This window comes from Trachemys scripta, chromosome 16, assembly GCF_013100865.1.
Source record: "Trachemys scripta elegans isolate TJP31775 chromosome 16, CAS_Tse_1.0, whole genome shotgun sequence".
NCBI lineage: Eukaryota > Metazoa > Chordata > Testudines > Emydidae > Trachemys > Trachemys scripta.
The window spans coordinates 3,126,304-3,143,061 of record NC_048313.1 but is presented as its reverse complement, the minus strand read 5'-3'; the positions used below and the strand labels follow the sequence as shown (position 1 = coordinate 3,143,061).

The following is a 16,758-nucleotide window of genomic DNA, read 5'->3' as shown; positions in this document are numbered from 1 at the left end:
AGAGCGCCCCCTAGTGCCCCTCTGGGGTCAGTGGTGACTGCGAGGGGAGAGCGCCCCCTAGTGCCCCTCTGGGGTCAGTGGTGACTGTGAGGGGAGAGCGCCCCCTAGTGCCCCACTGGGGTCAGCGGTGACTGCCTGTGGCTCACCCTACTGCATCTCCCGCAGCACTTCCCACGGTGGTGGACGTCATCGTGGGCCTCAATTTCTCCCACCAATTCAATTAGACGTGGCGCTAATCAGGCCCTGGATGAAAGCAGTTGCATAGCGTTGCTGTGAGTTATTCAGTAGCTGCCCCCCAGAGCCAGCTGCACCTGGGTGAACGCTCGCCATAGGAGCAGCTGCCACATTTCCACCCAGAGGTGGCTGCATTGTGATGCTGGGGGAATGATCCTTATCCAGGCAGCCTTAGAACCTATGATGCTGATTGTAATGTACTTTAGTACGGAGTCACTCCGGATCAATGGCCAGGACCATTGCGTGGTGCCGGCCCGCGTCCTGGCGTCCGCCTGACTCCTTTGCTCGCCGTAGCGAAGCCCTGCGCCATTCCACCCCCCTGGGTGCCGGAGAGCAGCGGGAGCAGGCAGGTAGCTGAGAATCACCTTAACTGACTTCAGACTGAAACTGACCTGGAGCGGTAAATCACCGCTGCTGTGAATCAGGGCAACGGAGTGACACCGGTTTACACCGGCTGCAGATCTGGCCCCACTGGCTGCAACGGAGTGACGCCGATTCACGCCGGGGGAGGGGGAGGTCTGGCCCCAGCTTCGGAATCAAAAATAAGAGGGTTGTTATAGGAACGACATTAAAAAAAGATGAGCTGGAGTCAAGTTTTCGAAGGGAAGCGCTGATTTAAAGGGCCAGCAGCGTGATCAAAATGATCAATTCATTTAATTCAAGTGAACGATGCATTTTTCAAGCCCCAGGTGTCCTGGGCGCGGCTGGCTCACATTTCCCGAGAGGAGCCAAGCAAGGAAGTGTCTTCTATCTGTCATCGCTTATGCTTGCGTGAGTTTCCCCCGAGCTGGGGCGCGCCTTCCCCCGGAGCTGCTGGGGAAGCGGGGGCTACTCTGACTGGCGTGACTATCATGGCACTTTGCTTAGTTAATGAAGTCTCGCACCCGCTTCTGTCCACACACAAATCAGTCTGACTCCAGTCAGCAACACACAGGACCCAGCTCCTGGGACTCTTCTAGAGCCCGAGTCCTGTGGCGACTCGGGTCCAGGCCCTGTTATTTTGCAGTGTGGACGCAGCTCAAGCCGCAGACCCGGGTCAGACGGGCTGCGTGGCGCAGGGCGGGCCCGGATCCAGCAGTTGTAAAGCCGGGTTTACAATGGAGGGTGGACGGTCGAGCGCTGGCTTGGAAACTGTCCGCGAGATCGGGTCCGACACCCATACCCCTCGGGTGCCCAGAGGTCTTCCAGGGAGTACATCGACTCATCTGTCAGAGGGGAACCGTGTTGGTCTGGATCTGTAAAAAGGGACAGAGTCCTGTGGCACCTTCTAGACTAACAGACGTATTGGAGCGTGAGCTTTCGTGGGTGAATCCCCACTTCGTCAGCCGTACGTAGTGGAAATCGACTCCTCGAGAGATTTGCCTGGCTTTACTACAGGCTACCTAAACAGCTCTAGCAAAGTCAGTACAAACCAAGATTTCACGCGGTGACTTGTTTATACGGCTCTAGATCCGAGACACTAAAATGTCAGTTCACGATTTATATTCCAGTTGATTTCTTTTATAATGAGATGGTGACCAGGAGCCCGGAAGCCCCTTGTCAGTAACAGTGTGGCTGGGACATTTTGGTATTTTTCTGTCGGATTTGGCACACAAGTCGTTTTTCAGTGCAAGACAAATCAGCGTCCTGAAAGGGGTCTGGAAAGGTTGAGAGCTCCGGGTGTGGACATAGATTCGGATCAAACAGGGATGGGTGTACATTCCGTTACCTTCCACAAAGTCACTCCGGATTTACACCAGAGTCGGGTCAGAATCTGGCCCGCCCAGACCTTTTAGCTACCTTGGTAACCCAGGCCTTAAACCCAATGACCAGTTTGTGCTAGGAAGGAGGCAAGCTCGATTGTTTGCTGGCCAGGGTTGGCTAGGCACCGGGGTGGCTTGGAATAAATCCAGTGTGAAGAGGGGAAGGGAGGGGGAGATCTGGAGAAGGGGGGGTTCCCCCCCCCCGGAGCTGACATCACTTCCTTTGCAGCCTGCCTCCTATTTAAAATCCCGCTGCCTGTCCTCAGATGCAGAGACAGCGCTGCTCACACACGCGCGACGGCTGCACCTGTGGGGATTCGGGCACGTTGGCTGGCCTTGGCTCACCGGCCGTTCTGCGGCTGCCTCCCCGGCCCGTTCCAGCCCGCGTCTGCTGCCCGTGAGCTCCCAGCCCGCCTGCCTTTGCTTCACGCCCGTCGTCGGCAGCAGAATTTGGGCAGCTGTACGGGACTCGCCGCCCGCGCACCATGCTGGCCGTCGGCCTCTGCGTCTTGCTCCTGTCCTGCTGGCACGGTAAGAGCGGGCAAAGCGAGGCCCAGACGGGGCTAGACACAGCGAGGCGGGTTTTCAGAAGTGCCTAGGGGAGTTAGGCTCCTGGTCTGCTTAGGTGCTTTTGAAAATCCCCTTCGGTGCCCAACGTTGCATCTTAGGTGCACAAATACCTTTGTAAATCTGCCCCCAAGTGCCTCTTCCATGCCCTGCGGTCTTTGATCATTGTCAGTTTCCGCTGCGCTTTCTGGCTTGAATCATAGACTATCAGGGTTGGAAGGGACCTCCGGAGATCATCTAGTCCAACTCCCTGCTCAAAGCAGGACCAATCCCCAGACAGGTTTTTAACCCCAGTTCCCTAAATGGCCCCCTCAAGGATTGAACTCGCAACCCTGGGTCCGTCCTGCTTTCCCATTCTCCTGCCTTCTGGGGACGATGCCGCCTGGGCTGGGCCAGCGGGTGGCCAATTTCTCTTTAAAACGGGGCTGGCGTGGGAAGGTGGCGATGGCTTGCTCCCTGGGAAAACGCAGCCCGCGGGGTGGATCTGCCGGAAAGCCATGTTCTGTGCCATCTGGGGAACTTGCTGCATTGACAAAAACACACCCGCGCACTCACCGGCAGCCTGGCTTTAGTCTTCAGCCGGGGATATTCTGCAGGAGGTGCTCGGCTTGAGATGGGACGAAGTCTCTTTTACGCTGGATGGCACCAAATGAAAGTCCGTCTGGGCAGCAGCCGGTGTGCGCCAAGCCCCGGGTGCAGAGGGGGTGGAAGGATTTTCAGCACCCTAGACAGCATCCCGCCCCCGTCAGCTGGCAGAGGAATATCTGAGCTCCCCCTGGCTTGACGTGGTTTCCATCATATGCCGGGTTTACAGTTTGGTTCAATGGCTCTCAGCACCCCCACTGTCCCCGCACCCCCAGATCGGTGTGTCCGGGGCCGCGTGCGTGAAGGTCTGGGGGGCGATCTGCACACGCGTGTGCGTGCGTACACGTGTGTGCAGGCGGGTAGGTGTCTGTGGCGCTCGATCTGCGTGCAGGGCCAAGGAACTTCCCCACGCGGCGTGGCGCTGGTTCCCATCCGTTTCTGCTGGGCAGACTTCACTTCGCACCCCCACTCAGGCTTTCCCAGCCGGCTCCCAGCAGGTCACGGTCATTACAAAGCCAAGGGGGCTTCATTCTGTTCTCCTGCCGGCATCACCCCGGCGGCGGCTGATTTACCCCAGAATCCGGCCCAAGCTTTCAGGAGCAAAGGCCCGGTTTCGGAGCGAGGAGGGCCAAGGCTTCCTCCAGCCAGATCCCAGCCCCTCGCTTTCTCCGTCCTGGTGTGCTTCCTCCGGCATTACATAATCTCATTATATAAATCCCTCGCTGCAGCCTCTAAGTTCCCGAGCAACAGCGCCCCTTCTGCCGGCCGTCACTTGGCCTGTGTGTGTGGACAGGGGACAACCCCGGGGGCGGAGGGCGGATAGCACGGCCCCCTGGGGGGGTGAACTGTCAGTGCACGTGCTGGGGAAGGAGCAGACCTGTTAGATAGGAGGGGCCTGGTCAGACTTAGTTACATTATTACTAGTCTTTGCTCTTTGGCTGCTTTTCAGGAGTGGGTGAGGGATGCCTGTGGAAACAGCTGCTGTGCTCCAGCCCAGAGGTGGCTGCATTATAGTAATGGGTGAAATGATTCCTATAGAAACCGCTGCTGTGCTCCAGCCCAGAGGCGGCTGCATCTCAGTGCTGGGTGAAATTATCCGCAGAGAAGGGTTTCAGATACAACTCCTGGCAGGAATTGGACTCAGGTCTAGGCAGAGGGGCCGGGATGGCACGAGCTACCCTTTGCGTCTGGCTGGCAGTCGCAGGAAGATCCCAAACACAGAGCCGCTTGGCCCCCCGGCGGGAACGTGCTACCCGGCCGGCATTTGGTTATCGAACCAGAGCTTTGACCAAAGCCAGGCGGGACACCGGCCTGCGAGTCAGGGGAACGGGGTTCTGGGCTGGCTTTGCTCCAGGACCTTGAGCCCGTCACCTGCCTGCTCAGTGCCTCAGTTTCCCTTTGTGTCTATTTAGATGGCAAGCTCCTCAGGGCAGGGACCCCGTGTCTCGCTCCGTGTCCCTGCCTGGCCAGGCATGGCTGGGGGCTCTGCTCTCGGTCAGGCTCCGGGCAGTGCCTGGCACAACGGGGGGCCCTGATCTCGGGCGGGATCCGGGCTACATTCAGCACAAGGAAGGCCCCGCTCTCTGGGGTGTGTGTGTGTGTGGGGGGGGTCTGTGCAGCACCTGGGGGCCGAGGAGCAGCAGACGCTAGGGAGGAGGACGCCTACGAGGGAGACTCTTTGTCCCAGCCGCTGTGTGAACAGGGGCAGCCCCACGCCCCATTCAGGGCTGGGGTTAGTTGGTCGCTCCATGGAAACGGATCTGGGGACTCCACGCCGGCGCTGGGTACAGGAATTGGAGCGATTCAGGTGTGAGCTCAGTCAGCACCGTGGGGGGGGGGGTTCTGAGGGGCCCAGCTATTACAGGGGGCCTATATAAGGAGGAGAGGGTGGGGTGCCCCCCCAAGTTCTCAGCCTGGGGCAGCTAGAGCAGGAGAGCAGTGGCTGGAGGACACCCAGCATTTTCAACAGCTCCTTTCTGCCAGGGCGCTCCCCTAGCTGGGGGGGTGTGTCAGAATCATTCACCCCCCATGGAGGGGAAATGACTTCGCCCAGGTCGAACTGCAAGTCAATGGCAGAGCTGAAAATAGAACCCAGGAGTCTTGACTGCCAGCCCGGGCCCCCCATGTTCTAACCACTAGACCCCGCTCCCTTCCCAGAGCTGGGGACAGAACCCAGGAGTCCTGGCTCCCAGCCCTCCCTGTTCTAACCACTAGATCCCGCTCCCCTCCCAGAGCTGGGGATAGAACCCAGGGGTCCTGGCTCCCAGCCCCCCCTGCTCTAACCACTAGATCCTGCTCCCCTCCCAGAGCTGGGGATAGAACCCAGGAGTCCTGGCTCCCAGCCCCCCCTGCTCTAACCACTAGATCCCGCTCCCCTCCATGTTGGGGTCAGCCCCTACCCCCTGCTTGGCCCTTTCCAGCCCCCGCGGGTGCTGGGTCCCTGCCGGGGCAGCCGGCCCTCTCGGAACAGCTGAGGGATATGCCCCATGCTAAGAACAGCTAAGAATAGGTGGGCACCTGCTGCTGGGGCATGCAGCCCCCCCCTGCACAGCCCTTCACCACCTGCTCTGCCCCCGCCAGAGAAGGCCCCATTGGATCCACTCTGAAGAGCCATCAAGCGTCGGGGGTCCATGGGGGGAAATCTTTCCACTGGGTTTTGCATCAGGCCCTGAGGTGCCCGGATTTGCGAGCTGCATGGCACGAATTCTGGGGCGTTGGCAGCGGCAGAGTGTTCGAGGAAGGGCGCACGGCGAGCCTGGCACGCCGGGGCCTGTGCAAAGCCGGGCGGCTTCATCTCCCCTTCAGCCTCCTCCTCGGAGGCCTTGGGACGCCACCAGCGTTAGCCTCCTTTGGCCACAAGGGGGCGCTTTTGCTATTCCAGAACGCTGACTCCACGAGGACGTTCCTGTGTGTTATGCAGCCCCCTCTAGTGGCTGGCTCACATATGAGGATAACAGCCTACTGCTGCTAGCAGCTGATGGGGCTACTCGTTTCACTCAAGCGATAGAGTCCTGTGCTTTTAACAAGGAAGAGGGTTTGAGTCCCATGGATGTGCCATCAGTGAGAGGTCTGTAGTCTTTCTTTCTCCTCCCCCCAACCCCTCTATTTCCCCCTCATAGAATCATAGAATATCAGGGTTGGAAGGGACCTCAAGAGGTCATCTAGTCCAACTCCCTGCTCAAAGCAGGACCAATTCCCAACTAAATCATCCCAGCCAGGGCTCTGTCAAGCCGGGCCTTAAAAACCTCCAAGGAAGGAGATTCCACCACCTCCCTAGGGAACCCATTCCAGTGCTTCACCACCCTCCTAGTGAAATAGTGTTTCCTAATATCCAACCTAGACCTCCCCCACTGCAACTTGAGACCATTACTCCTTGTTCTGTCATCTGCCACCACTGAGAACAGTCTAGATCCATCCTCTTTGGAACCCCCCTTCAGGTAGTTGAAGGCTGCTATCAAATCCCCCCTCGTTCTTCTCTTCTGGAGACTAAACAATCCCAATTCCCTCAGCCTCTCCTCATAAGTCATGTGCTCCAGCCCCCTGGTCATTTTCGTTGCCCTCCGCTGGACTCTTTCCAATTTTTCCACATCCTTCTTGTAGTGTGGGGCCCAAAACTGGACACAATACTCCAGATGAGGCCTCACCAATGCTCATTGTTTCAAGAGCAACACATCTGTCTGCCTGTAAACCCACCGGCCTTCAGTCACTCGGATTGCTTTACTCTTCGCTCAGAAACAAAAGCCCAGTGGTTTCTTTTGCCCGAGACCTTGCTGTTCTGCCAGCAGCCCCTGCGGGGACCTCATTCTAATGATGGCAGCGATCACGCAGATCGCTTTTCTCTCCACTGCGGGAGCAGAGCCCGGTGCATTAAAACTGCATGAGGCGCAGCTGTTTCAGGGAGCCAAAAAATAAAAGGGAAGGGAAAATAATTGGTGCCTGGAGGGTGGTTAGCATCGGGAAGGCAGCTCCACTGCGTACGTCACAGCGGGTGCTAAGTGAGGGGTAGGTAGACGGGCAGGGAATGGGGTTTTTTTCCACCTCTATCGTCATCTGACTTAGTCTGAGCCTGGCTTCCTGGATTCCTGGCAGTTGTGAGGCTGCAATGAATGACCCCGCGAGGGAGGCTGCACTAGCGGGAGTGCGGGTGACCTCGGGGCGAGGCCTTCTCTGGGTATGTCCACACTGCAACCAAAGGGGTGTTACTAACTCGGGTTAGAATAGGAGTGAAGACGCAGCAACTGGAGTTCAACCCCAGATTCCCCTACAGGCTTTGCTCAGAGTTAAAACCTGCAGCCGTGCCTCGGTTTCCCCTCCCGCTTGTTGTCGATATAGCCTGTGAGCTCTTTCTTCTCACTCTCTGTGTCTGTGCAGTGCCTCGCACAACAGGGCCCTGGCCTCAGTCAGGGCCTCTAGGCACTACCCGAGTACCTGTAATAGGTGATATGATTGTACGCTTTATTTATATGCAGCACTTTTCATGCACCGATCTCAAAGCTTCTGTGGGTTAGAACTTGCATCCCAATTTTTACAGGTGGGGAAACTGAGGCACAGAGCAGGGCATACAAAGGTCACCCAGCCAAGTCTGTGGTAGGGCTGGGAATAGAACTCAGGCATCCTGATTCCTTTGCCCCACGGTTCTAACCCCTCCCCCTCCCAGAGTTGGGCTTAGAACCCAGGAGTCCTGACTTCCAGTTTTCCACCCTCTACTCTAATCTACTAGGCTACAATCCTCTCTCAGAGAGTGCCTGTCTGATCTTGGATAAATTATTTCTTTTTTTAAATCAGCGTGCCTCAGTTTCCCTTTCTTTGAGTTGCCTATTTAGATCATAAGAGTTTGGGGGCAGGGACTGTCTCTTACTATGTATCTGTGCAGCACCTCTCACAGTGCAGCCCCGGTTTCAACTGGAGCCTCTAATGGGTTACGGCAATACCCCTAATGATGAAAACACCCTAGAAGCGGTAGAGCGCCTGTATTCTAGTGATTGCATTGCTGGCTAATGAAAGCATGTCATAATATCCTGCCTCCTCTCTTTTATTTTGCAGCCGATTCGCTGCCATTGTCCACCCAGCTCTCGGAGGAAGACGAAAAGGTAAGAAAAGAAAAAATACAGGAAGAAACAAAAAGAAAATAGACCAAACCAAACATTTCCACTGAAATGAACGAGATGCCTGACGGGCTTAAATTGGGGTCCCTGCTTCAGGAACAGTCCAATAGAGAGAGCTGGGAGTCAGGACACCTGGGTTCTTTCCCCAGCTCTGCCACAGAGATGTGGGGCCTCTCTCTTTCTGCATGTGTCTGGCTTGTCTCTTTGTGCTGTTGCCAACCTCAAACATTCAAAACTCACGAGATTTGTCTTAAAAATCATGAGATTTTTTTAAACTAAACTTTCAGCTCCTTTGATTTACCTTTTGCTGTTTGAACCTTGCAAGATTCACATGTTCAAGGCTTTTCCCTACAAGCATGCGGGTTTTTTATTTCCTGAAAACTGGCCTAGGAAAAAAACACGTGGGCATGTTTAGTCTTGACACAAGAAGGCTGAGCGGGGACCTGATAAGTCTTCCAATAGATTAAGGGCTGTTAACAAGGAGACAAGGATCCATTTTTCTCCATGGCCGCTGGAGGTAGGACAAGAAGCAATGGGCTTAATCTTCAGCAGGGAGATTGAGGTGAGATATCAGGACAAACTTTCTAACTCTCCGGGGAGTGAAGCTCCGGAACAGGCTCCCAAGGGCGGATGTGAAATCCCCGTCACTGGAGGTTTTTAAGAACAGGCTGGACAAACCCTGGTCAGGGATGGTCTAAATTTGCTTTGTCCGGACTCAGCGCAGGGGGCTGGATGCGATGACCTCTCACGGTCCCTTCCATCCCGACGTGTCTATGATTCCATGAGATTCTGAGGAATTCACGTGATTCCAGAATCTGGAGCTAGCGAGAAATCAGCAAATATCTCAAGAGTCCCACTAAATTCTCAAGAGTTGGCAACGCACCTGGACGCCGTTAGGGGGAGGAGCTGTCTTTCCCCTGGGCGATTGTGCAGCGCCTGGCGTGATGGGGACCTGATTTTGGCTGAGGTCGGTAGATGCTCCGCTAACACAAATAATTAACAACAGTTCTCCCCCATCATCTTCCTCTTTCTTCTCCTCTGTGCCACTGAGTGTTCTCAGGCGCATATGGGCGTCTATAAGCACGTGGGAGGCAGTGTGAGCTAGTGGGTGGCACATTGGAACAGGACTCGGCAGATTCGGGTTCTCTTCCTGGTTCAACTTGCTGGGGAAGTCGTGATCCAGCCGCGTGCCTCAGTTTCCCCGCTGTAAAATAGCAGTAATGAGGCTGCCCTCCTTTGGAAAGGCCTTTGCGATCTGCCCATGACAAGCGCTAGGGCAGTGGTTCTCAACCAAGGGCCTGGGGAACGGTGAGCAGTTTTAAGGGGGCGCCAAGCATGGCGGGCATTAGACTCTCCAGGGCCCAGAGCAGAAAGCCGAAGCCCCTCCACAAGGGACTGCAGCCCAGGACCCCGAGCCCCACCGCCTGGGGCTGAAGCTGAAGTCTGAGCAGCTTAGCTTTGTGGTGCCCCCTGTGATGTGGGGCCTGAGCGACTGCCCCACTTCCTACCCCCTAACGCCGCCCTGGCTTTTATATGCAGACCCAGCTGGGCCGTGGAGTTTTTATTGCGTGTCGCGGGGGCCTCGGGAAGAAACCGGTCGAGAACCCCTGCGCTAGGGATTATTATTTATTAACGACGCTGATTATGTTGGCGCTTTGTTTGCGAGGCAGCACAAGACGCCACGGAGCCCCCGCCAACGTTGTAAGGACTTGGGCTGCTGAGAAAACTCAGAACGAACCGGTTCCCTGTGGGAAAATGGGATTTCCTCTCAAGCGAAATGCTCCATTTTGGTGGCATTCTTCCCGCCGGGAAATCGGACCGTTCGACGCCCACCCGAGCCCCTGCAGTGCCTCATGGGAGTTGTGTGCTTTCGTCCCCCTCCCACCCCCCATTCTCCTCATGAACCAGACTACATCTCCCATGATGCACCATGGTCAGTTCCTAAAAAAGGTTTTGGGTTTTGGCCTTGTCGGGAGAAAAAAAAATCAGCGTTTCCCACTGTCCTGGATCCCCGGGGTCTGGGCTTTCCTTTCTTTCCAGCAGCCATTCTCCGCTTCCCTGCAGAGCGGTGCTGGAAATCGCTGGGTCAAAGTCTCACCCATCGGATCTGTCTTCCTGCTCCTCCGCTCACCTGTGCTGATTCAGGCCGGTTCTTGGTTTAGCTGTCTGATTCCAGCTCAGACGAAGCAGGGGACGGTTCTGCCGGCCCCTCGTTCCCAGTGGCACTCAATGGGCGGCCGGACGAATGCCGCAGGGAAACTGAGGCACGCCGCTGGCTCGTAAAAATATGACCCCCGTTCATCGCAGCCGTGCGATGGCACTCCCGTTTTCTGATGGCGCTGGCCCTGCGCGGTCGGAAGCTGACAGCCCCGGAAGACGGGAGAGGTGGTGAAATCCCGGGGGGGTGGGTGGGAATCTTTGGGGTATTGTCACTGTAAACCCAAACTCACTCTTACCACCCCCTTGGCCAGGTCATCAAATGCATCACGGAGGTTCTGGCTGACACCCTGTCCAAAGCCAGCCCGGTTCCGGTCGCCAGCGACTGCTTGACGATCCTGAAAGAAGGTGCGTGCCGGGGGATGTGGCCGTCGGCTCCTGGGGAAAGCGGAGCTGGTTCGAGATCCAAACACCCCCCTACAGCTCGGCAAGGACTCAGTCCCGTCTGTGATGGAACGGAGTTAGAGGGCAGCTCCTGATCGCTCTCCGATTCCTCGGGGCTACCCTGGGAGCATCCTGGGGCCTTGGTGGGGGTGGGTGGGGAAAAGCCCTTTGAGATCTCCCTCCCCTCCCCCCGAATTTCCTTTCACTCGGGACCGTTTTTCCCAGCTGTCTCTGCACGAGACGTTCCTTGGGGTGAAAGGCAGTTCAGTGATACCAGCGCCCTTGGCTGTTGCTCATTCCTAGCCCACGTCCTGGGCGGGTCGTTTGCCCGTGGGCACCAATTCGGCACAAGCTCACGAGTGGGGTTCACCTCTTGTCTCTTCCAGACGAGCGGGTCCTGGCCATGTTGCACCATCACTACCTGCTGAAGGAGCTAAAGGAGTTGGTCCATGAAGGTACCTGCCTTGGCCCCCCTCCCTGCACGAATTACAGAGACCGCACTAGGAGTCAGGACGCCTGGGTCCTATTCCTGGCTCTGTCGCCAACCTGGGTCTGGAAAGTAGGTGGCAGCCCCTAGAGGGGAAAGGCCCCATATCCCATTCTCTGCCCCCTCTGAGTCAGCCAGCCCCCCACCCTAGGATCAGATCAGAGCCAGCACCCCCTAGACGGGAAATGCCCCGTGCTCCTGCCCTGCTGAGCCACCCAGTCCCCATACCCTGTGGCCAGATCAGAGCTGGTGCCCCCTAAAGGGGAAAGGCCCCATGTCCCATACCCCCCCACCCCGAGCTAGCCAGCACCCCCTAAAGGGGAAAGGCCCCATGTCCCATTCTCCGCTCCCCGTGGCCAGCCAATTTCCCCACCCTGGGGGTGGATCAGAACCGGCACCCCCTAGAGGGGAAAGGCCCCGTGTCCCACTCCCCGCTTCCTTGAGACAACCAGTCCCCACCCTGGGGCTGGATGGGAGCCGACGCCCCCTAGAGGGGACAAGCCCCATGTCTCATTCTCCACCCCCCTGAGCCAGCCAATCCCTTGCCCTGGGGCCAGATTGGAGCTGGCGCCCCCTAGAGGGGATGCCAATTTTATCCAACCCTAGTGCGTGTGGAGGGGACCTGGCTGGAGGGAGTCAGGGGATGGGATTCAGGGCAATATCCCACTTGCCACCAAAGCTGACACTCGGAGCAGAGAAGCCAAGGGAGAGGGGTCTGGAGAATGGGAGAGGGCTGGGGCACCCGGACGATGGGGGACCAGGGTGCAAGGGCAGTTTGTGGACACGGGCCTCGCTGTGCCAACAGAGCCCCCCAGCCTGCATCCACCCATCCCCAACGGGGTCAGGACTGCCCCGGGGTGGGAACAGCTCACTGTTCTCCTCCTTGCCCCCAGAGAACGCCCACCACCACCCGAGCCACAGCGCCTGGCAGGAGACGGAGGAGGGCCCCGAGGGGGACGAGCTGAGGAAGCGGGACAAGTCCCTCCAGCAGAGCTCGGCCGCCTCCGAGACAGTGGAGGAGAAGGAGGGCGAGGCCCGGAAGGAGGAGTATGAGAAGATGGAGAAGATCGAGGAGAAGGTGAAAGAGGAGAAGGTCTCGCACAGGGAGGACAGCACCCAGGTGGAGGAGGAGGCCAAGGAGATCTTGGAGGGCGAGGAAGAGGAGGAGGAGAGGAAGAGGAGGCACGAGGAGGTGAGGCGGGCGTCGCCGAAGCTGAGGGAGATCCGGGCCAGCAAGAAAACGGGGCCGCCAGCCAAGAGGCACTTCAGCCAAGAGGACACTTCGGAGGAGGAGCCGCCGTACCACCATGGAGGCCGGCACCACGGGGGGCTAGAGGACTGGGAGCAGGAGGAAGAGGAGGAGCAGGAGGAAGAGGAGGAAGAGGAAAAGCGGTCAGGCCCGGCCCGGCGGAAGGGCGGCCCGGCCAAGCGGATGGCCGAGAAGGCCAGCGACGAGGAGACGGCCCAGTTCGAGGCGGAGGAGAAGGGCGTGAAAATCTCCGACTCGCAGAGCCACCTCCACGGGGACGGGCGGCTGTGGAAGGAGGGGGAGGAGCGGCACGGCCACCGCCACGGGCCGCCCGGCCACCCGCTGAAGAAGAGGCACCATGAGGATGAGGCGGGGCACCTGAAGGGCAAGCACCATGGCCACCAGGAGGAGGAGGAGGAAGAAGAGGAGGAGGAGGAGGAGGAAGAGGAAGAGGAAGAAGAGAGGGAGGCCAAGGAGGACAAGGTCAGCTCTTAGCCCTTTTCCATGGGCTACATGGGTAGTGATCTTGGGGGTACCCCCAGCTCCCAGAGCCTTGGGGAGCCCTGGGGGTCCAGGCCTCCGTAGGCAGAAAGGAGCAGGCTGAGAATCTTTCGCTTGAACACCCCAGTTGCCACCCAAGTCTTGTCAGGGGCCCAGGAGGGAATTTGTGATCCGAACCAGGGGGCGCCCCGCCCTAGCGGCAGTAGCCCGGTGGCTAAGGCCATCAGCTGGCGCGGGACAGATCCAGGTTCGAGTCCCTGCTCCCAATCAAGTTGAGCAAGGGCCAGACTCTGGGTTCCCAGCTCAGAGCTCTGACCCAGGGCTAGTGGCTCTTCTGCGGTGGGGCTGTCCCCGTCCCAAGGTCTCCGTCTCCTCCTCATGCCGAACCCTGTGAGGTTTCCCACCCAGCTGCGGGGCCGGCTGGGCGGAGAGGAGACGGGGCAGCCCGCGGCATTGCAACCGCATGGGGGTCAGCTGGGCCTCCTTGCTCCGTCCTCCCCCTACCCATGATCGTGTGGAGGATTGGCCCAAACGCCCCTGCGCTCCCAGCGCTGGGCATTGTGGGATAGGTGCCGCGGGGATCCCAGAATGCACCGGGGCAGCCAGAGGTGCAAAGGCCGGTGGGGGGGGCGGGCAGGGGCGGATAAACCAGAGGCCTGGTGGGTGGCTTGGATGTAGTGGCCTGGGGGGGGTAGGGATGAGCCCTGGGGGGCCCCCCCATCCTCACGGCCCTTCGTGCTTTCTGTCCATCCAGGAACAGGAGCTGGAGAAGCTGGAAGAGATCGAGCACGCGCTGAAGAAGGTGGCGGAGAAGCTGCGGGAGCTGCGGAGAGGGTGACCTCCCCAGTCCCCTTAGGGGAGCGGGGAGCCGTGGGAGGGGGACAAAGGGGCGGCCGCCCCTTTAAGAGTCACCCCCTGCCCAGGCCCCCCCACACATGTGCTTTCTTTGTATATATCCCTCCTCTCCTCTCCCACTCGGCTGTGGACTGTTATCAAAGGCTCAGAGCTTGTGCTTTTCTACCTGTCCCACCCCCCTCCGTCAGGGACCCAGCGCGACCCGAGGCCAAGGAAAATAACCAACCCGCCAACCGACCCTCTCTACCCCCACCATGCAGGAAACGTCCCCCCAGAGCAATGGAGGGTGAGAGATATGGGGGGGCACTGCTCTGGGGGTGCTCTGGGGGTATCAAGTGGGTGGGAATGTCCCCCTGAGAACTGCCCGCAACTGGTATGGGATAAGGGTGGCTACTTTCTGCCCCCCAGGACCCGTCGGGGGCAGATCAGGGGCGTGGCCAGTGGCTATTCTCTGCCCCCTCCCCACCCAGGGTTCCCCTTGTGGTCTGTTGTTTAAAGCTGACCTCCCCCCCCCGGCACCGAAGAAGGGATAGAAAGAGGGGACCCTGCGGTGCCAGGATGGGAACCTGCCTGGCTCCCACCCGCCGGGCAAGTCAGACTCTGACTGTTAACACTCAGCCTCGTGGGACCCGGGGGCTCTGCGTGGTCCTCGAAACCTCAGCTTCCCTGAACCCCTCACGTCGCTTTGGGCTCAGGGGTCAGCCCTGCCTGCCTCCCAAGGGGTCATTTTCACCAGCAGCCGGACGCGCTCCGTCCATCGGGCCCGGCGGGAGGCCCGGAGGTGGAGGGGAGATGGCGGGAGGCAGCCGCAGGAAAGCGAGGGGCAGGGCGCCTGCACTGGGGGTCGATCAGCTGGAGAAGGTACAGCTAACCTTTCCCCGGCTGGCCTGGCTGATGAGGTCAAGGCCCAGGGCTCTGTGCGTCTGTCCCACCTGGGCTTTCCCACTCCCGTCGGCCCAGTGGGGAGGTGCGGGCGCCGGATCCCACCCCGGCTTGCGCCTCGCCGAAGGGGGCCGCTGAGTTCCCCCTGCAGACCAGGGGAGCGAGGTGTGATCCCTGCTGGGCTATAGACAGGAACCCAGTCTCTCCTCGCCCGGGATGTGACCGAGGGAAGGCCTGCAGCCCCAGAGGTCACTCACACACAGCTCATCACTGTCTCTTGGCACGCAAGAAGGCTGGGCTGACCCGAACGTCCCCCCAGCCGTCCGGCCCTCAGAGCCTGGAGACTTCTAGGGGCGTCAGAGAGGAGACAGGACGTGTTCGACCCCAGAATTGTCTGTAAGGATCTGCTCTGGCCCCGCAGAATAGAGCCCACACGGCAGGAACCCACCTCCTGCCACCCCGTAAGTACAGGCCTTTGCCGCGGGAGCTTGGCAGGCTGCAGTCGTCCCCTGATCCTCCCTGCAAGGCGACAAACACGGACGCGGCCCGTATGTTGGGCAGGGGACGCAGAGAGAAGCCCATTGTATTAGCTGCAGGGGTCTGTCTCTCTCTCTCTCTCTCTCTCTCTCTCACACACACACACACACACACACACACTCCCCATGCAGGGGTAACACAAAACAGTGGTTACGTTCCCTAGCGAGATCCCTCGGACCTGGCCCCTCCGGCGGCCCCCACCCTCCCAATCCTGGTCTCTCGGGTTTTTCACTTGGTTTTTTTTGCTGATTTCTCTCTCCCCTCCCGCCCCCCTTCAAGCCGGAGGACTCCCTTCCCCCGGCACCCTCCCCATAGGCTGCGAGCGCGTCTCTTGCAGTTGCTGATGCTGTGTGGTTGCTTGGTGGCCTGGTCTATCAGGTGTTGGGGTTTGGGGGGTTTGTTTGGGTTTTTTTTTAAATCCCCGTCCTTGTGTAGCCAGCTCTGTGGAACAATAAAGCACAGTGAAAACCAGACTACAACCCGCCAGCCCTCCTTCGTGTCGTGTCAATTTCGACGCCGGGGCTTTCACAGGCGCCTGCTTCGATCATGCGAATGGGAGGGAGCGGCACGTAAAGTTTCAAGGCGGGACAGTGGCAGAACGAGGGTTAAAACAGCCGCTGGAGATGTGGGTTCACGACCCCGCTCTCCCCACAAACTCCCTGTGTGACCGTATGCCAGGCTGCCCCGTGCCTCGGGTTCCCCAGCAGTACCGTGGAGATACAAACCTTCCCCCGCCTCAGCAGGAAGTTGGCAGGATAAGTACGTTGAGGATGGTGAGTTACGCAGATACTGTGTGATGGAGATACCTAAGCTCTGCTTTGGCCACAGGCTTCTTGTGTGACCTGGGACAAGTCCTGGCAGCTTGCGGGGCCTCGGTGTCTGCATCTGTAAAATGGGCATAATGATCCTGCCTTTGTCTATAAGGATTGTGAGTTCTTTGGGACAAGGGCTTGTTTCTTACTGTGCCTCTGACAACAGGGGCCCTGATCTCGGTCACATTCTGAGCAGCACCCAGCCTGATGGGGCCCTGATCTTGGTCGGGGTCTGGGCAGCACCCGGCACAACGGGACCCTGATCTCCATCGGGGTCTGTGCAGCGCCTGGCACGACGGTGCCCTGATCTCAGCCGGGATCTGGGCAGCGCCTGGCGCAACGGGGCCCTGATCTCGGCCGGGGTCTGGGCAGCGCCCGGTGCGACGGGGCCCTGATCTCGGCCGGGGTCTGGGCAGCCCCTGGCGCGACGGGGCCCTGATCTCAGCCGGGGTCTGGGCAGCGCCTGGTACGACGGGGCCCTGATCTCGGCCGGGGTCTGGGCAGCGCCTGGCACAATAAGACCCTGATCTTGGTTGGAACCTCGTTACCATGATATAAATAATAATTACAAGTATCCCAGGGGGACATTAAGAAAATCAGA

The 16,758-nt window shown here is 58.8% G+C and overlaps 1 protein-coding gene across 1 annotated transcript; it reads left to right on the top strand.

Annotated features, from left to right (window-relative positions):
• The first annotated feature begins 2,194 nt into the window (after positions 1 to 2,194).
• CCER2 (coiled-coil glutamate rich protein 2) lies at positions 2,195 to 15,818 on the top strand. The gene is made up of 6 exons (XM_034792014.1): positions 2,195 to 2,507; positions 8,172 to 8,218; positions 10,705 to 10,798; positions 11,221 to 11,289; positions 12,215 to 13,053; positions 13,826 to 15,818. Exons 1-6 carry the CDS (start codon positions 2,462 to 2,464, stop codon positions 13,907 to 13,909), a joined length of 1,179 nt encoding a protein of 392 aa, XP_034647905.1. The 5' UTR covers positions 2,195 to 2,461; the 3' UTR covers positions 13,910 to 15,818.
• The last annotated feature ends 940 nt before the right edge of the window (positions 15,819 to 16,758 follow it).